The sequence below is a fragment of the Lampetra fluviatilis genome, chromosome 7 (genome assembly GCF_964198595.1).
Source record: "Lampetra fluviatilis chromosome 7, kcLamFluv1.1, whole genome shotgun sequence".
In the NCBI taxonomy this organism is placed as follows: Eukaryota; Metazoa; Chordata; class Hyperoartia; order Petromyzontiformes; family Petromyzontidae; genus Lampetra; species Lampetra fluviatilis.
The window spans coordinates 9,135,893-9,156,721 of NC_136281.1; the positions used below are offsets into that span (position 1 = coordinate 9,135,893).

The window sequence follows — 20,829 nt, forward strand, 5'->3', positions numbered from 1 at the left end:
CCAACAGCCCATTTGGGAACATTCCTCTTCGCTTACCGGCGTAGATAGTCTGTCACCGCACGGCAACAGACTATCCAACACACCCAAAACACGAGTGTGCTTGATCACCAACCCCCTCCCCCCACTTGCCCCTCTGCTCTCAGAACTTCACAGCGACGTGGATATGGCCACTGCCACCTGGACCAAGATGCAGGAGGAGAACCTGATCCCACGGGAACGAACACTGAGCCTGCTGGCCGACATCCTGCAGAGCAACGGGCAGGACGTGCCGTTCGACATTCCTGTGGTGAGTGGCATCCCTGGGCACGCGCGCGCCGCTACGTAGCTTCGACGTACTCGGCCCGTGGGGATTGCGTTTGCGCAGCTGTGGGAGTCCGTCGTGTTTGCCTGTGGGACATTACAGGCCAACGGTTGTGACGCCGGAGCGCCGGTGCGTTGCTCCCAATGGAGAGAGCTGGTTCCTTCCGCGGAATGTTGCGCGTTGTGCGAGTTTAGTCGTCTTGGGCAGTGACGACGGTGTGGAGACTGAGGCGTTTGATGCTAGCGGTGGAATTCTTTGGAAGGATGTTTTGGAAAATTAATGCAAATATTCCCCCAGTATACAATTTTATCTTGGGTGAAATCCTATTTGGAATTATTCTTCACATTTATAAATGTTATCCACTGTTATGAAATATTTGTGATGTTTCTCACTTGTACCATTAATGGCTTGAAATTACATATTTATTTCTTACCAGATTTTGATAATCAGCTGTGTATGGATGGAAATGTATTTTTTTTACATTCTCACAAAGCCTATAAATATACCTATATTAGTCCAACAGATGTAACATTGCGTGGGTGTAACACACGTATATATACACACACACATACACAGCCTACTACATCAGTGGTCCTAATGTAATCATGATAGCAGGCAATGGATTGTGTTTTGCAACATAATGAGTGACCCAACATGTCTTGGTTTTGTCTGCAGATGCATGGCGCAAAAGAATCGAAAGACAAGGCCTCTCATGATAACAAAGGCAATGACGAACAGCTGACAGTGTTTTCTAACAATGCCAAACCAAAACAAAGTAACATGAATGCCCCCTGGCAACCCATGGACGGAAACAGCATCCAAGAAAGAATCCTCATTCTGTGCAAGCGGAAAAATATCACAGGTTTGTTTGAAATGTGACCCAAGGTGTGCGTGACTTGTGCTGTCAACTACAATATAGCAGTGATTTGTTTCACATGCCCGATAATAACTATGGAGTCGCTATTTAGATGGGTTTTTTTGTCAGCATTCAACTCATTGCTGCCGTGGTTGTGTGTGTGTGACGTGTTGTTCACAGAGGCATTGGAACTTCTGTACAAAGCCCAGGAGCAGGGTCGCGCCCTGTCTGTCACCGTGTTTGCCACGATGATAAATTCCTTGCTGGCCAACGGCATGCTGGAGGACGCTTTTAAAGTGAAGGCCATGTGAGTCCACGCTGTCTGCAGTCCGTCTCACTTCCTTCAGTTATCTTGCTGTCGCAAACAGGGCCACCCGCACAAATAATAACCGAATAGCACAGAGTTTTTTTATTCCAATTATTTGTTTGATTTGTGTGAGAAAATAATTTTACTTCTATGTGTTGCTGTGGCACAGTGCCGTCGAGTTAAAAATATAGTTATATATGCCTTGCCATACAGTGCAGTGTCCGTAAAATCGTATTGTAATATGCGGCTTAAAATTGCGTGCGATAAGAATTATTGAATTACAAAGCCAGACACACAATTTAGACAGCTGATATTATGTAGTGCGAGATCAATTTTCCGTAAAATATTAAGTGTGCACAGGAGAATGTATGTCAAAGTGAGGCCCCTATATCTGCATAGAATTTGTGCCCTCAGAATATTCCATATGCGCAAGTAAATGTCTCCTTTTATTTAGCACGAACGGTCCATTTGAAGCAACGCTTTTGTATGTTTTAGTTGGGTGTCAATCTCCCCAAAAATGCACACAAAGTGGCAAGTGTGGCGTGAATGCATTAAATGATTGCTGTCCTAAAAATGATCACATCAGAATGTCAGCTTTTCAATCAGAACAAAGAGCAATTTAGCAATCCAGTCATGGGATGTATTTATAATAAACCCTTCTCCCACTTGCCAGATAATGAGGGGTACCAAGGTTAAGCACAGAAAGTGTTTATCTCTAAAACTTGCCCACTTTGGCCTCCACTTGTGATAATGAATGAAGCGACAAAGATGGAATTCTGGCTATCCTGAAAAAGCAATTTATTGCAAGTGAGGGGTGGTAAGACCCTGTGTGGTACTTTCCAATGCAATTCCCCAGTAAGTCATCGGGGATATACAAAACATTTCTTGAAGCAATTTACAATAATTCCATAGCCGAGACTGTGTCTTATTTATTTTTTGTGCATGAAATCTAATGGATGTAGAAAAGGACAAAAAACCTACGGTACCACATATGCTGATGAATTGTGCTATACTGAAATGCAAGTGACATGCTCACAGACTTGGCAAATTAGTGTCCCACTAACCTTGAAGAATTAAAATAGACGTTAAAGCGTACACTGATTTGAATGACTTGTTGCTGTGGTTTGTCCGTTCAATTTAACATGTTTGATTTAATATCCTCTGTGTAGCATGAAAAATACCGCGTCTGTGTAGTTGTTTCCTTGCTCCAAATGCAATTTAATTATCTATTATTTCGCGTATGAAATTGAAAGCAGCAGGAAGCGCTGAGACTTTGAATAAACACAGTACGGCAATTAAGTGTAAATTTTCTGCTGCATGTGATGTGCTTGCCATCTCTCCGAAGGATTGCGGTCCATTGCTAAGACCCCCTAGGGAGTGTGTAATGAGAAGCTTGACAGGTTAAAAAAAAAACGTCTTCATTATATCTTGGCAGCATCGAAAAGCAAATGCCTGACTTCACCATGTCCCCGACGGCCAACAGCCTGCTGGTCATCACATACGCGTTGCAGGCGAAAGTGCAAGGTACCTCGGAACACTGTGTGCATCAAGAGGTCACACACTCCTCCTGCCTCTTGTGCCTCGTGCACAGCTAAAAGAGCGAGGCCCGCGCTCCTCTTATATTTGCATGAAGATTTCTTTAAGTATGCACCCATATATATTTTTGCTGCTCAGATTAAGGCCGCATTGTTTTCTTCTTTTTTATTTGGATATGAAAGGTGCAAAGCCTCTCTGTATTTTTCACCACTACCTTATTTTATATAAACATTAAATTTGTATTGTTAATTTATATATATGTATATTTTATTCGTATATAAATAAAAGGTTCAAAACCTCTCTGTATGTTTCACCACTATGTTTATTTTATATCAACATTACATTTATATTGTTAATTTATATATATGTACATATATATTTTACTTATTTCAGGTGAATTTCCCATCTCATTTTAGCCATGCAGCGATTGTATGCAACATTCATTGAGACACAATGAGTGATAGTAGTTGTCAAACTGCCAAAACAAAATTTGTATAAAATACATGAATTGCCACCAAACCTTTGGAAAACATCGTGGGTAACATTTAAATTAACAGAAATATCCATCTGTACGCATTCAACATATGGGCAACAGCATTTGTCTTAACAGGCAAACTGTGGACTTGTTTTGACAATCTAGGTCTCATCAGCAAAATCAGGCCTGTTAAACAGATGCTGTTGTGTTTCCAAATCTGTTGGTAAGAGCCATCCATTTAAGCTTTGGGGCCTGTTCAACTCAAAGCAGCAAAAATAGTCAAACACTTCTCAATGTAGCGGAGGATAATGCTCTTGACGACACCTGGAATGTTGAAAACTGTGCAGAGTTTACCTCGGTAAACAAATGTTACTGTTAAACATAGAAACACAAATCTCGGTGTAATGGACTATACAGTATATATTGTGTGCGGACATCTAAACACTGACGGCTGCCTATCATTATTTATATGTAACCTCTGCAGATCAACATTGCAACTTCTGCGTAATGTAGAACGTTGCCCTCGGCTCTCGACATCGCTGACCGTACTCTCTCGTGTCCCGCCGGCAGAGGGGATGGCGTTGTTGCGAGAGATGGTGGAGAGGGGCCAGCCGATGAATCCCTTGGCCCTGGTGCGCATGGCACAGCTGCTGAGCAAGGAAGGCGACATCGAGAGGCTGAAGGAACTCGAGGCCCTGTTCACCGAGGACACCTTGCCCACTGGGGTCTCCCGCATGTTGTTCGTCAACAACGTGGGACTCGCTCTCCTCAACAGGTGACGCTGCATCGCGCGCACGCACTTGCGCTCGTGGGGGGGTTTAAGTCAAAGTTGATGCCTATGGGGCAGAGGTCGCAAACGGGTTTTGATTCCTTACCCGTACCCATACCCGGCCGCACCAGGGTCGCAAAAGGGTACCCGTACCTGGCTTTACCCGTACCCGGCATCGAGTACCTGATTGCGACCTCTGGAATGAAGCCATGTTGCAGGCGTGGGTGGGTTGATTCTAGGAACTTGAATTGTGAGAAGAGACAAGACGTTGGGAAATGAGTGACAAACAGTTACTCACCAGTGACTCACGGTCTAACCGTACCCGGCCGCACCAGGGTCGCAAACGGGTACCCGTACCCGGCCGGGTACGGGTAGCCGGGTATCGGGTAGAGTACGGGTATCGGGTACCCGGTTGCGACCTCTGCCATGGGGCTTTGATCGTCTTGCCGATTACAATTTTTATTCGTACAATCAACTCAATTATCTGGGGTAATGGTGGGGAAAAGGATGGGGCCCATAAAAAAACAAAAGCATGAACGCCGCAAAACATATGCAAAATAAGATTTGCGTATGCAAATATTGTTTGGCGACGTATAATGGCGGTGAAGATGTAGAATGTGTCGTCTGTTTTTTGTTTTGTTTCTTAAAAGTAGTAATGTTGTTTACCGATGACGAGTTAAACCAGCGCGCACACATATCAAATATTTGCTATCCGGATATTATGCCAACGGATAATCGAGAGTTGTACAAATAGACCCTGGCTGACAATCACCAATCCATGTATTCCTTTTTTGCATGAAAATTGTTATTATTGACACTGCTATTATTTTTCACACCGGTGATTTTTCGGTTACAATCTTTGCTGCATAACCAATTATTATTTGTTCCAACACACTGGGAGTACCGGCCGCATTATATGCAGCGTGCATTATAATTCAAACACAAACGAAAACAAATGTTTGGACTTCCATATTTATTGTTCCCATCCATTGCAATTTACATTACAAAAAAATGTACGTATGTATGTGCTGGTTATAAATCTACAAGGCATTCAAAATACTGGTGAAATACTGGTGAAAATACTGGCCTCTTTTTTGCTCTCTTTGGATATACATTATTAACGTACGACAAATTATTCTCACAAAACTTGCAAATTTAGATTGGAATTGGTCTGAATGAACCGATCCAGGTTGAAGTCTGTAACCTTTCGTGTTCAGGCTTTTTTGTGTTATTCCTTGTTGTTTAATTCCCCATCACTGCCTTCTTGAAACTTTGTGTATGGGCACCCTCTGGTGGCTTGTTTAATCCCTGCAATTCCAAGTAATTCCTTTTGGCAAAATCCACTTTGCTCACGAGTGAACAATGCCTGTACATGAATTGAAACGCAGTAGGTTTATAACTCATTTGTGGTAACTCGATTTGTTAGTGTAATTTATTTGTTGACGCGATTTTCCTGTTTTAAAATGGAGGTCATGCACACGCAAAGACGTGTTCACTGACAAAACACGCAAACCAAAGATTGAGAGTATAGGGGAGATGATGCAATTAGGCCTTAATCTAGCAGTGGACGGGTTACGGCTGATTATGAAACAAGGTTCAATTGGGATTCATCCTCATTAGTCTATGACAATACATTACCAGACAAATTAAGAGAGCTACCAATAGGAGGAGGATCACACGCCTGTTGTGTTATCATACTGGGCATCTGTGAAAAAGAGCTTCATAGCTCATCGGATTCCTCCAGTCTACATAAAGCTTTTGATTCTGATTGTCTCATGAACTAAGCCAGAGCAAGGCTTCTATTAAACACATGCAGGCTGTTTCATCTATTCGCTGTAGATGTGTCGAGCGTCACATTGCTTAACTGACTCCCTTGCGCCGCACTGCGCGGCACTGCAGGGATGGAGCGGATGCTCTCGTGAGTTACCTGGAACCCATATTCATGACCGGAAATGACGAGGCCCAGCAACCCTCGGGTAACATCATCTACGTCTTCAACCAGATCATAGCGAATGAAAATGAGGCCGCACTCGACAAGCGTGAGTACTTCACTTGCTGCGCCGTCGCGAGCTGCTGCACTGCACCAGCTGTTGTTTCATGCAGCAGTCACCGGTGTGTGACATGGCATGGGCGTGTGGCTTGAAAACGTGCTTAATGTTTACATATGATTTAAAATTCCTTTGACCAAATCACCCAGAGTGCACCTGATGTCGTCAGACTCGTCAAAACTAAGTTGATTTGAGCCTGGTTAGCAGAGGTGGGACAAAGTCATTGTTATGCAAGTCCAAGTCGAGTCGCAAGTCATCAAATTCATGACTCGAGTCTGACTCGAGTCCAAGTCACATGACTCGAGTCCACATCTCATAGGTGGGACAAAGTCATTGTTATGCAAGTCCAAGTCGAGTCGCAAGTCATCAAATTCATGACTCGAGTCTGACTCGAGTCCAAGTCACATGACTCGAGTCCACACCTCTGCTGGTTAGTGCTTGGATGAGTAATCGGTGTGCATGCATCGGGTGCTGGACGCTGCCCCGCGGGGCTACGTGTTCAGTAGAGAGCAATGCAGCAAAATACATTGTTGTACTGTGCTATGTGCTCCCAACATCTTAATCTTCACAGCATTCACTAATCCGCACTGACAGAGTGGCAATGTATGGTCACAACTACTCCCACGACATCACGAGGGGCCCCTTCCACCCGTGGATTGACAAGAGTCGTACATTCAATATTTGTATTTTGTTCAATTATCACAGATGACTTCAACAGCAGTGTACTAATGTTTTATACATTTCTGTTACATTGTAGCGTTGAGGCCTTTCATTATATATATTGTTTTGCTTGGTGAATAATTTTCTTGATGTAATATCAGTTGATTTTTCTTGAATAAGAGGTTTTGAGGGACTTTGCGTGTTGCAGTGAGCCGGCGTGATGATTGCTTACCCCTGCAGTGTGGCGGTGTTGTTGCAGTGAGTGCCATGGGAGAGAGGCTAGCGAAACAGTTCTCTCAGTACCAGTGCATCACCTACCAGTTTCTCGCCTACATCACCAATGACAAAATCCAGGAAGCCAAGTTTCTACTCGAGGTAAAGGAATCTTGACGCAACCTCATTTACGGACCACGAATTCTGATGCTCTTTAATACCAAATTGTATTTTAAGTATTATCTGCGGGGCAGTAACATGGCTCAGCGGTAACACATTTTCTGCTTGTCGTGTCATCTTTAACCATTGTATCTATAATGTATAGATTGAAGTGTATTGTGTCATTATTTAAGTAAAACATTCTGGGCTATAAATCATATGTTGTAAAACTAAAAAATGTTTTGTGACTGATCTAAGGTTATCGGTACTTGGCACCGAATTTCATAGCAATTCAATGGACGTCATGCGACTGATTTTGGTGCCATACCCTGGCTTGCCAGGAAGAAGACAGTACAACAAAAATGTGGACTCCACCTATTCCATCTGTCTGGGATAGAGCGTTTCCCTCTCGCAGGCGTGGGTTTTCTCTGGGTGCTCCAGTTTCCTCCCACATGTAAACTCTCATTAATTGGCCAATATCAGCTTGATATATAGAGGACCAAAGAGCTTGGGAAACTGTTGCTATTGGTCCATCGCACGACTGCCTTTCTGCTTGTCTGTGGTGCCTCACGCCTATGAATTGTGTTCCATCTCTACGAGTGTGAGCGAATACTGTGCAGCGTGTTACAAGTTGAAATTTCTGTCGTCATTCTGTAACGCCGTTCTTTGTTACCATTTTTAGCGTTGTCCTGGGATTGTGGAGCAGAAGGAAACCCTGATCAACTTCATCGTGCGTACCGCTAACCGTACTGGCAAGGTGAGACAAATAAACGAATATGAATGGTATCATTCTGAAGTGCTTAATTTCTCACTGCATACTTCTGGATCACTGGTCAACCGGAATTAGGCACAGGACTAACAGCCATACCGAAATATTTTCAGAGTCACTGACCCGTACCGAACCCCCGCAGTTTGTTGCATGAAGAAACTCTGGAGCGGGCATTGTTAGTACAAGTAGTGCATAGCCAACTTTTTGAGTCGTACAATTTTGGTGCTGTGTGGGTATTGAAGGACTGCATTTGGATCCGTAACATTGCTGTGAACTTGTCACACGTTCCTTCAAGTCCTGATGATGCTTGCCACATAGTTAATAGTCATTGTTCTGACAGTCTTGAGAAGGTGGATGTTATATTCTGGGAAGAGGTGACATCTTGTGGTGTTGCCTGGAACTGACAACCTGTCAGTATGTGTACAGATGATTTCCACAGTTTTTTTAAAAGAAGTTTAATAATTAAGTGTTCAACTTTTATACATTTGGATTGGTTGAGTTTTTTGATAAAGGTATTTGTGTATAAAACTAACTTTTTCCCTCTCTCACTAAGGCTGTGCATATTGAAAACATTCTGGAAGTGGTGCCAGACATTGACTACAAGAATGTTGCCTTCAGCTACTTACTGAAGTGCTACGGTAAGGCTTTGTGGGCTGCAACCAATTCACTTTACTTCGCAAACGAGAGTATCTTGTCAATATGTTTTCAACAGCGTCTTCATAAAACTGGCGCAGCATCTGACAATAGCGTAGGTTTAAGAACAATCAGTATATTTCACCAAGCGCAAAATCCACGTGTGTTGCTATTGCATAAGTGACCTTAGCTAGGGCGTGCGTATAATTTGAAATACAATCACCATTCATTTTCCCCTGACAGTCAAGCACAACGATGTGGTGGCAGCCAAGGCGTTGTACAACAAGATACTGGCAGATGGTTTCACACCTGATGAGCTGTTCCTCAAGAGACTGGCCGTACTTCTCATCAAAGTTGGCGAGCCCGTGCCCTTTGAGGTGCCGCCGGTATGTTTGCACTCTTCGACTCTTCGCCCGCTCGCTTCTCGTCACGACGTTGGCTAAGTTAGAACACGTCGCCTCCGCAAACGGCCCAGAGCTCTTTTGTGTCTATGGGCCCCGCGATGGCGAGATGTGAACTACCTCGCCTGGTATACAGGAGGTTGTGGGTTTGATCCCGACCACTGACACCTGCTGAGTTTGCATGTTCTCCCCGTGGCGATGACGAGATGTGAACTACCTCGCCTGGTATACAGGAGGTTGTGGGTTTGATCCCGACCACTGACGCCTGCTGAGTTTGCATGTTCTCCCCGTGGTCGCATAGATTTTTTTGCCAGGTCCTTGTGTTTTTCCTTCCACATTTTGAAATGCATGTTTCGAGTATTTGGCCGCTATAAATTTCCGCATAAGCCACTTTGTTGAGCTATCATTTGTGGCTATGTTGCTTCTGAAAAAGAGCTATATAGCTGAGTGGGCCTTACCTGGAAAAAATATAGTTTAGTGTGGAAGTAGTAGCCATTTTTTTTGTATTTAAAAATCATAATCAGAACTATATTTCCAGAGTGAAGCCCATTGAGCCCAGAAGCTATTTTTCAAGGCAACTCGGCTGGCAGAAAACATCGAAGTATTTAAATGTTTACTTTGAACAGTTTCATTGTGCTAGATATTGTCACCCATATTTACATTCCATTTTAAATTATCAGCAAATTCAGTTGTTTTAACACCTGATGTGTCAGGTCCCCGATGGTGGACTGCTATTAATTATGACTGCTCTGTAGTTATATTTAAAAACATGTTTAACGTTAAATAGAAAAATAAACGCGTTGGTTATCCTTTTAATAATTATTTAAAAGTATTATTTATTATACTAAAAAATCATATAAAAAATGAGCATGTAAATATGTCTTGGTGTGGATTACAATTTTTTTTAAAGGGTATGCATTTACAGTATCATTCATGTTCTATTGTTTTGATTCATGTTATAGCACGTAGATATACATGGATTATTATATTTTTGAGAAACTTTGGCACGTTGCTTTTCACTTGCATGAGAGGGATTAATACATATTTCTTAAAACACTTTTTATTTCACCTGTTTTCATTTTGTCTTGCAGGAATCGTTTGAATACTATGTAACACAAGCGAAGAAAGCACATCAGTAAATATATATGCATTTTACAGTAATCTAACTATACTGTTGGAAGTAAGGTGTGTGTTTTTTTTATAACTTTGATTGTATGTTCAGAGGCTGAGCCAAGGATATTTTGACCATACAATTGAATATCAAGACAAGTTATTTAATTACATTGTGCACTGGCAGGTATATTTAATGGGTAATTTGTGTTTTTAATCGATAGTTACAATACAAGTCTTGCTAGAATCTATTAAAAAAAAACGAGCTGAAATGTCATATCATGTATAACCAAATTCCGCAGTATTTATACTTCGTCTTATGGTTAAAAACACTTAAGACAGTCATTATTATTTGGGTCTTTCGGTAAAGCCTTGTAGATAGAAAAAGAACAAAATTATCACGACGTTTCGATAGCAACACAAGCAATCGTTATCAGGTGAAAAAAACATGTAGCGAGAGAACTGCCAAGACAGTGCTGTAGTTAAATACTTGGAGCGTGTCAATCTTTGGTCATTCATGCACATCCCTACATTTGATATTGTTCTGCTGAGAGTGTTACACTTTCTTGACATTGTTTCTGTATCAGTTGATAGCCTGTGCATTTGGGCATTCCTTCAAAGTGACCTGTCTAAAGACTACAGTTGCTTGTTTGCGCTGAAGATAATGAGATTTCTGCTTTGCACACCCTTTTGCTCCGGGAAAGGGTTGTTACCCAAAACTTTGGCTTGTTGGTAAGTTTTCATTTTGAAGGCAGCGATTGTTGATTGTGACGGTGAAATCAATGTGTTCCTTTGATTTTACATCACTGCCTGCCTGTGCCCCATCCCTTGCACGTGTTCATTTAAAGTTGAGTGCAAAGGAAGAGCTCAGCGCCTGTCGCGTTAGTTTGCATTTACCTCGAGAGTCGGTGTATGCTACTCTTGTGGTGTTTGTGCAACATTGCCATTGTAGCCATTGTGAGTTAACAGATAGGCTTTATTATGAATAGCCAGTATGGCTGCAGGTTAAATATTGTAAATGTCACAGGCAAGGAAGGGATGGCTCAACGGTATATTGTATGTGTATATGAATGGTGACAAAATAAAAACAATTTTGAACACATGATCACTGCTTTCCAGCACCCGTTGGTTCCTGGCTGTATCGTATTAATGTGTGCTGCGTGTGTGAGCTGCATGTGGGGAGCGGTGGTGCAGTGGTTTGTGCGATGTGGTACAATCCTCATGGTGACCTGGATTTGATTATTGGTCATCAACAGCATCAGTGGCAAATCGCATCTTAACCTGTCCTGGAGCTCTTCCCTCAGTCGACTTGGCTGTATACCAGGACAAGGTCTGTAAACAAACATTACGATAGCATAAAAATGAGATGTAATAGAGCAAATCTGAGATAAGATTTGGAATTGGCACCCTGAAATTAGTCTAAAGGAAAAAATGTTTTTGTTGTTGACCAGTGTAATACATGCAATCGGCTCGCTCGGGTGTATTACAGAGAGGTGAGATATTGCAATGCTTGGTGAAATGTTCATCCAGCAGTAGATAAATTGTGGCTGATGCTCCCGTGTTACAAAACAGTTTTAACTGAAACTGCAAGCATCCCGACAAAAATCCAACGAGCAATCCAGTGAGTGGTTCAGGTGCCATGTAGAATATCCACCAGCAGCCTTGTATGAATATAGCCGATAGCCTCGTGTCAGACATCAAACGGTTATAATGATCTCATTGCCATAGACAGTGCGCCTATCGTGCTATGAGTGAGATCTTATCCGATGAGGAAATATCCTTTCAGAACTCTCCGCAATAAAGAGTGCAACATCCTAGATTTGAAGTTTTCGTAGGTAAAGAGAAAATAAATTAAATCACGACGTTTCAGAAGCAACACAAGCAACCGTCATCAGGTGTTGACTGCTCCAGCAAAATTACTTGTGTTGCTTCCGTAACGTCGTGATTTTATTTATTTTCTCTTTTTTACCTACGTGACTTTACCGACAAAACCAAAGAGTAAAAGAGTGCAACAGCCCATGGTAGAGAACAGCCTCTGGAAGATGACACGGCAGAACTACATCTGGGATGCATTCAATTGCACCTTATCCACACTAGGCAGTGAAACATTCTCACACGCCCTATTGTTTGAGGTATTTGATGACCGAAAATCAAACCCAAATGTAATGTTCCCAGAGGCCCAAAGCTGAAATATTCGTTATTGAGGACCCATCATGATTTTGTTGATGTGCAGTCATTGATGACAACTGAGATTAACTCACTTAATTTAAGAATGTACTTTTTTTTATCAGAGCCTTTGACCGAAGCATCCGAGATGTGCCTGATCTCGTTAGATCTGAATCTAAGCAAAGTTGAGCCTGTCAAGTGCTTGTGTGGTGGGCTTTACCTGGTAAAATAATGGCACCTTCTACAAACAGAATGAGGGTACTCCTATTGGCTCCCCCTTGTCACCAGTTATAGCCAACATGTTCATGGAAAAGTTTGAATCAGACGCCATCCAGACATCCACCCTGCGTCCTTCCCTGTGGAAGAGGTATGTGGATGACACTTTCGTCATCTGGCCACATGGCCTCCCAGCATTGAACCACTTCTTGGACCACAAATTCTAGACACCCATCCATCAGATTCACCATGGAAGTGGAGAAAGACGGTAAACTACCATTCTTGGATATTCTTTTTGAGAGGAGGCCTGACGGATCCTTGGGACATTCTGTCTACAGGAAAGCCACCCACACAGATTCCTACTTGAAACCGGATTCCCACCACCACCCATCTCAAAAGAATTCTCTAATCAAAACGCTATACCACATAGCCCATGGCATTTCTGACCAACACCACCTGGCCGGTGAATTGAGACATGTACATCGGGCCCTCAGGATGAACGGATACTCTGACCGCACTATCCGCCAAGCTGTTTCTCCCACCACAGAAACAGCCACATGAAACTCCGACCAAAACTATCACGTTACCATACATAGCAGGCGTGACCAAAAAGATCTCCAAAATTCTAAACAAACATAAGATCCAAGTCCGATTCAGTACAGTGCATAAAATCCGTGATCTGATTCCATCTGTGAAGGATGTCGTTCCTGACTTACAGTATCCTGGAGTCTACAAATTGAGTTGCATTTGTGGTGATTGCTACATTGGAGAAACGAAACGTCATGTTTCTGATCGTGTCCGCGAGCACAAGTCAGATCTGAAACACGGCAGAACTGATTCTTCGGCCGTTGCCGATCATTGCTACAACTCGGTGGGCTCTCATGAAATTGTCTTTTCCGAGACCAAGGTTCTCTGCAAACCTCCTGGCTACCATCAAAGGTTTGTACACGAAGCCATACAAATATACAAACACAGACATAATTTCAACCTTGATGATGGTTACAAACTGAGTAATCATTGGAAAGATGTGATTAACCATGCAAAAAAGATTTAACTACACTTATTTGACCAATCTTATTTATTATTTGACAGACAACTATTACAGGTTTACCATGTTCACCATGTTTAGTTGTCACAAATCATAACAAAGGCTCACCCTGTTAAGCCTCACCTTACCATATGAATAAAAAGTGTGCTGTACTTGGCCCTTCCCCCCTCTCCAACCATTATATAAACGGAGTGGTAGCTCCTGCAATCTCTCATTTACTTGATACAGCTGTCGTGGCTGTGACGGCTCCACCTGAAGACGGAAGCTTGTGTTGCCTCCGAAACGTGATTTTTATTTTATTTTACTTTTATTCATTTTAATGTTTTTACCTACGTGACTTTACCGAAAAAACCTAAGAATGTCGGATGGGTAGCAAGGTTGTTCTATGGTGCTGCGATGACACGTTATGGACAGCAGAGGGCAGTGCAGCAAAGTTAATTGCACTCCACGTCTCTGCTCCTCTCCTTCAGTCCAACCCGCACTGCCCAGCATGGTGAAGTATGGTTAAATAACTCCTAACCCCACGACCTTCTCGGAGTTGAGTCGGCCATCATCCCGCAGTGAATTGACAAAACGGTAGTACAGTTAGTAACATCTACATTGGCTACATATGCTGTTTGTAATTGATTGATGTGACTATCCCTGCATCCACCCGTGTGGTCGCTGCATTCACTAGGGTACCGACAACAACTTTGAAAAGGATCGATTGTTGAATGCAAACTTGCAACAATTACCGACTGTGAGACGCATTTCCCACACCTCTCTGTATTTTGTATCCAAAGTTGGGGGTGTGCATTGTACAATCCGTTAAGTGCGAGAGGCCGTGTTTCTAGAACTATCGACAGACACGTTTGGAGGGGCTGCGTCTTATAATCCGGGGCGTCTTGTAATCCGGAAAACACGGAAATCATCAAATTCGCCTGGTGTTGTGAAGACGGTGGTGGTGGTGTACTGAATTTATTTAAAACTAGGCACACGTTTGGAGGAGGTGCGTCTTATAATCCGGTGGTGGTGATGATGAGCGGTCGTGTAGCCCCGAGCAAAGCGAGTTCGATTCCCGCTCACAGCCACCAACACCGGTGACGATTATCCGAAACGGTCATGGGCCTCCCCCCTAGGTCGACTCAGCCTCAATTGAGTACCCGGTGCCGTGTGCAGTGAACGTCGCCACTGGGGAGAGACAAAGGCGGCCGGGCGTGGTTGCTGGCCACCCACCCCTCCGTGCACCGTTGCCATGCCCGTTATCAGTGCCCTACATTATTACAGACCAATTCAGACCGTATTGGTCATCCCGTACCCATTATAAATATCAACGTTCGTTCTACAAAGTCCCATGAACAAGGGAGAAACACAAACAATGAAGACATTTCTTTTTTTACTCAATTTCCCTGTACAAGAAGAATACGAGGTAAACCGTATGGGTTGTCAGCTATTGTGGAATTATGATTATGGTTGTCAGCCCATGCTGTCAATCAACTGCTGGGGATGAAGACCCAGCCGTGCCCGGCCATGGCGGGGGGGGGAGGAAATCGTCGTCGTTTGATCAAACTTCAACCGCCCTGCGAGAGTGTTGGTGAAGTATGGAAGGGATGGAGGGGGGGGGGAAAGGCCCCGTACGCCGAATGGACCTGAAAACTCAAATTCCCCCGTGCAAGAACACGGGCCAAACCGCGTGGCTTTGACGGCTACTTGACGGATCCTTGATGGGTACTTGACAGGTACGCGTGCCGGCCTTCATAGGCGCTGCTTGCTGACTAACACCACTTGCTCTCCCCCAACAGTCTGTTAAAGTTCATAATAGAGGTGGGCTTTTTGGGGGGTTTAGATCGCGTAAATATATAAATGTGTCGTTAAAACCCGCCACCACCCGACACAGCCAACTCGTAAGGGTTGTCACGTAAACAGAACGTGGCCAATTCGTCGCTAGTGCAGTACAGCCAGATCTGGCTGTCGCCTGATGAAGCTCGTTGCAATTACTGGCGAAACGTCGTACTCAGATTGTAAATGTTGTGGCTTGGCTCTCCAACACACCGGTGTGCTGTACTAGTATACTGCACTATACACTACACTATACACTACTATACAAAATACACTACACTATACACTACACTATACACTACTATACACAATATACTACACTATACACTAAACTATACACTACACTATACACTACTATACAAAATACACTACACTATACACTACACTATACACTACTATACACAATACACTACACTATACACTACTATACACAATACACTAGTATACACTACACTATACACTACACCGGTGTGCTGTACTAGTGACGAATTGGCCACGTTCTGTTTACGTGACAACCCTCACTAGTTGGCTGTGTCGGGTGGTGGCAGGTTTTAACGACACATTTACATATTGACGCGATCTAACCCCAAAAATGGCCACCTCTATTATGGACGATATTGGTCGCGAAAGCCTGCCACGTGTTAGTCGTCTGTTCAAGGCTAGACGGTACCAGGGTGAGGGGTGGGGGATCTCTGTGTTTGTGGTGAGTGGCGGGATTCCTCTGCAGCAGGAGGAGGTGGGGCGATGATGATGGTGGTGGTTGTGGTGATGTTGGTGGTTGTGGTGGTGGTGATGGTTGTGGTGATGTTGGTGGTGGTGGTGCTCGGTTTGGGGCGTGGTGCAAGCGGTGCCGAGCCGCAGTCTCCGTTCGCCAAAGGTTTCTTAGCCAAGCCTCCTTCCGTGTCACCCCCCCTCCCCCCGTTTGTTAAAATAAAAAAACCCACCCTTGTTTTGTTGCGCCATACTAAGCACACACACACATCCGTTTAGTTGTCTCTCCTCCCCCCGAGAGAGAGAGAGGAAGAGGAGCGGGAGCTTCATTCAGGCTGCCAACAGAGAAGAGTCACTGTCGGTGTTACTGCTGCTGCTTGGTTGTGGTGGTGGTGTTGGTGGTGGTGGAAGGCGACCGACAGAGTGATCACCTTGCAACGAAGTCAATTCGAGAAGCAACGGGCAGAGAAGAAGGTAAAGAAGCTGTTGCGGGCGTCGTAGACGTCGCGTTTTGCTGGCAAGTGTCGGGCTTGCAAAGTGCTGCGCTGGCTGGAGGCTATGTCCGCGTGTGTCTCGTCTTGGATGAAGAGGAATGCTGTCTGTTTGGTGGCCGTGAGGAATGTTGTGTCATGTGAACTGTGTGCTTCTCTCAGCCTTGTTTTAAGATGTCTCTCGCATTACATTCGTTAAGGTACGCACTTTCACCGTAAAGCACGTTAATTGCTGTCTTCAAATGTGTGCGTGTGGATTTGTGTGTTCAGCGGTGATGTCTGGACTCGGCATTAAATTGGTAATCCGGGGCGGTTTGTAGAAACATCAGAATTGGGGATACAAAGACGGCCGGGCGTGGTTACTACTTTCCCCAGCAAGTTCGCGCGAGGACAATGAGATTGCCCACGTGTGTCGTTAAATGGCCTTTCTCGCTGTAGTTGTCGAGTGGCAAACGACACGGTCAACGAATTTGGAGCGCTCATTGAGTTTCACTTTCATTGAATTCGTTCGTGAGCAGGCGAGCTCACGCCGGAGATTGACACCACGTTGGTGGGAAGTGAGGTCAGTTGTCAACAACACAAACAAGAATAGTGCGCCCCAAATATCATGAATTCACTTTCCACGTAACCACATTAACGCAGTGCCATTTTTCATATTAAAGGTTTCTGGGTTGTAATTGGTTTTTTACCCTTCTATCTGGCAACAAAACTGACACCTTTTTACAAGGAGTCATGTTTGCATAGACCGCAATACCTGCAGTCATAATACAAACAAAAGAACATAACTCTGATAATGTGCAGTGTCCTTGAAGTTGATTGGTCCACACCCGAGACAGCTTTCCTTAGAGCCTAGTCTCACATGGGTTGGACCAGATGACGCCAAAACCCATGTGAGACTATGCTCTAAGGAAAGCTGTCTCGGATGTGGACCAATCAACTTCAAGGACAGTGCACATTATCAGAGTTATGTTCTTTTGTTTGTATTATGACTGCAGGTATTGCGGTCTATGCAAACATGACTCCTTGTAAAAAGGTGTCAGGTTTGTTGCCAGATAGAAGGGTAATAAACCAATTATCATATTTTTACTGGCAAATGAGGTCCCCATAGTGTTCTTTGGTTCTTTTCGGTTAAGTCACGTCTAAAAATAAAATAATAAATCAAAATAAAACAACACATTACGACGTTTCGATTGCAACACAAGCAATCATCATCAGGCATAAAATAAAATAGCAACAAAAATCTAACTAGAAAACTATAGACCGACATACACGCAGACAGACATCACAACGGCACACATAGAGAGGAGTATACAGGCACACGAAAATTAAATAACCTAGTAAAATATTGAAATGTGATGTAATACAACACAGAGAGTCGGTTAACACACAATTAACGCATGGCCTGGTTGACTACCTAGTTGACTACCAGGCCATGCGTTAATTGTGTGTTAACCGACTCTCTGTGTTGTATTACAAGCAATCATCATCAGGCAACACAGAGAGTCGGTTAACACACAATTAGCGCATGGCCTGGTTGACTACCTGGTTGACTACCAGGCCATGCGTTAATTGTGTGTTAACCGACTCTCTGTGTTGTATTACATCACATTTCAATATTTTACTAGGTTATTTAATTTTCGTGTGCCTGTATACTCCTCTCTATGTGTGCCGTTGTGATGTCTGTCTGCGTGTATGTTGGTCTATAGTTTTCTAGTTAGATTTTTGTTGCTATTTTCTTTTATGCCTGATGATGATTGCTTGTGTTGCAATCGAAACGTCGTAATGTGTTGTTTTATTTTGATTTATTATTTTATTTTTAGACGTGACTTAACCGAAAAGAACCAAAGAATAATTCCTGCAGTCACGAAAGCTCCCAAATTAAGATTGTCCCCATAGTGGTTTCTGGGTTGTACCGCCTAAGCATAAATGTGTCGTAACCCTGCACCAGCCCACACAGCAGCCAGTAAGGGGCAGAAGTCGTCACTAATTGACGCGTTTTGTTCAAGTGGAAAACCTTACAGGCTGTCTCGGGCGGTGGAGGGTTACGACACATGAATACTTACGCGATCTAACCCAAAAAACCTTTATTATGAATAACTAGCTTCTTTGCCCGTCCTAGGACGGAAGCTGTAATATTTACGAAAAAATTGAGCAGAGTATAATGTGTATCTTGTGTAAATTTAATGGCTGTGAATCTTGCACAAAAGTATGTCATTAAACACTTCACTGCAGTTCACTGTAGCACTGTATTAATGGCAGTGAATCTGGCACAAAACGAAGTCATAAAACACCTCACTTCATGGCACTGTAGCTAAACTGACCTTCAATTTGTTCAAATTCACTGCTCTGATACTTTATTCTCTTCTGCTTTCGGTCGCTGGGGTTGAAAAAATTGGAAATCGATACAATGTCTTTAAAATCAAAGAGAAATGTCTATTTTACCATAATGTAGAAGCATAAATTAGAATTACCTTTTGTCTCAAGTGCTGAAGACACAAAGACACCAAATCTACTTTGTTGCTGCGTATAATTATTTATTAGATTCACTTCCAATAAAGAAGCGTCAAACTTAAAGCGAATTTGCGAAAAAAAATATTTCCGCTCGACCTTCTGCGTGAGTGTAAAAATCCACCCGCTCATGAATATTAATGACGGGGGAAGAGGGGTGCGGCATGTGGAGTGACGTCACGCGCGGGACACACAGACATTCTTTGCTCATTATAATAGTAATATTGGTCGCGAAAGCCTACATGTTAAGCACCGTAAAAAAAAAAACCTTAGCATTCTGACAAGAGTCAAATCCAAACACGTAAACAAGATGAAACGAGGACGTGTGGGTATTCTAAAACACATTTTAGAATCGACCACGTTCGCAATCTCCAAGTCAAGGAATCTTGCGGCTTTTTGGAGAACTCGCTGAAACGTTATGGAACAACTGAAACGGCATTTAAGAGCTGACACGGTATTTTAAAATCCTTTATATTAAGTTCACTTGCTTGCTTGCGCGCTTACGACCGTGCAAATCTTTCAGTCGTTTTTTAACCCACTTCCCGTGATCTAATCGAGCTGACATTTTGCACACAGGCTCGTTGTGCGTGACAATTTATTTTCGTAAAATTTTTTTTCCAAAATTTTACACTTTTTAGGAAAAAATAAATTATATTTAATTACCAATTGCTTAATGGTGGCAGACAATCATCTGACCCATAGGTGGCAGCCATATCAAGCCAGAGGACGAGAGGACTCTAGCCGCCACGCATATAAAGGATTTATAGTGAAAAACTTTGTTTTTACGGGTTAATTTTTAGAAATGGTTATAGAATCATTGGTTGTACATGCATCACGACAAGAGAGGCCCAGTAAACATGGGACACATGCCAACGTTGTTGGCCCCGACCTTGGCATGTTTACTCGTGAGCTGTGATAACGATGATGATGACTGCTTGATGAATTGTCACAGGTTGTTATGCCCCATAACATTGCCCATAGAGACGAGCTACATTTATTGATGGTTCAGTTCATCCCTTGGCCTTGTTGTGACTTCCCAGCATCGTCCCAGCAATGAGTTGATGAAATTCCATCCCCTGATGTGTTTTGCATGGACGGCAGTGTTTGCTTTGCTTTGCTGACTACCCTCATTTATTAGCACGCGAGTGATTCATGTGAAGTAGCGTCATCAATTGTACAACTTACCGTCCGGACTGCCTAGTCTAATCGGATGTAGGTGGTGGCATTCACTCCAAGAACTTGAACCTTCGATTACGTTAATGCGCGTCAGTCAGCGTTCGCCGATGAGGTCGTGACGAGTTTCTTTTTTCATTCCTTTTTTTATTTTTTTTTATTCCTGTTGCTCGCTGCCCCTGTACAGTTCCCGTTCGCTTGCAATGTGCACTGATGTCTACTTTGTTTGAAACCGATATTGGCATCTAAAACAAAGATGACTATAATTAACGTCATAAAACACGAGCGCTTCATATAACGGTCCAAAGATGACGTATCTGAGATGTTGTGCTATTCGTGGCCACTTGTTTCCTGGCCACTGGGAACACGTGTGCTTTCAGAACCAAGCACACGTGTTCCGGACCAGTCCAAGTACAGTATCAAGAATATTTTCACGAGGGCTCTACATGGGATGTTTGCGC

At 43.3% G+C, this 20,829-nt stretch overlaps 2 protein-coding genes across 3 annotated transcripts in view; both read left to right on the top strand.

The window, feature by feature from the left end:
* LRPPRC (leucine rich pentatricopeptide repeat containing) overlaps positions 1–11,358 on the top strand; it is a 44,521-nt gene extending 33,163 nt beyond the window's left edge. For both annotated transcript variants that reach the window (XM_078858411.1, XM_078858412.1), the window contains exons 27-37: positions 144–286; positions 977–1,163; positions 1,338–1,464; positions 2,900–2,988; positions 4,046–4,250; positions 6,144–6,283; positions 7,212–7,327; positions 8,007–8,081; positions 8,647–8,731; positions 8,970–9,112; positions 10,219–11,358. In XM_078858411.1, coding sequence (XP_078714537.1) covers positions 144–286; positions 977–1,163; positions 1,338–1,464; positions 2,900–2,988; positions 4,046–4,250; positions 6,144–6,283; positions 7,212–7,327; positions 8,007–8,081; positions 8,647–8,731; positions 8,970–9,112; positions 10,219–10,266 — 1,358 coding nt within the window. In that variant the 3' untranslated portion in view covers positions 10,267–11,358. The remainder of the gene's footprint in view (positions 1–143; positions 287–976; positions 1,164–1,337; positions 1,465–2,899; positions 2,989–4,045; positions 4,251–6,143; positions 6,284–7,211; positions 7,328–8,006; positions 8,082–8,646; positions 8,732–8,969; positions 9,113–10,218) is intronic.
* Positions 11,359–16,397: 5,039 nt separating this feature from the next.
* Positions 16,398–20,829, top strand: part of LOC144933533 (fermitin family homolog 2-like) — a 29,679-nt gene continuing 25,247 nt past the window's right edge. Inside the window, exon 1 of the mRNA XM_078858413.1 lies at positions 16,398–16,670. The gene's annotated coding sequence lies outside the window, so the exon portion shown is untranslated. The remainder of the gene's footprint in view (positions 16,671–20,829) is intronic.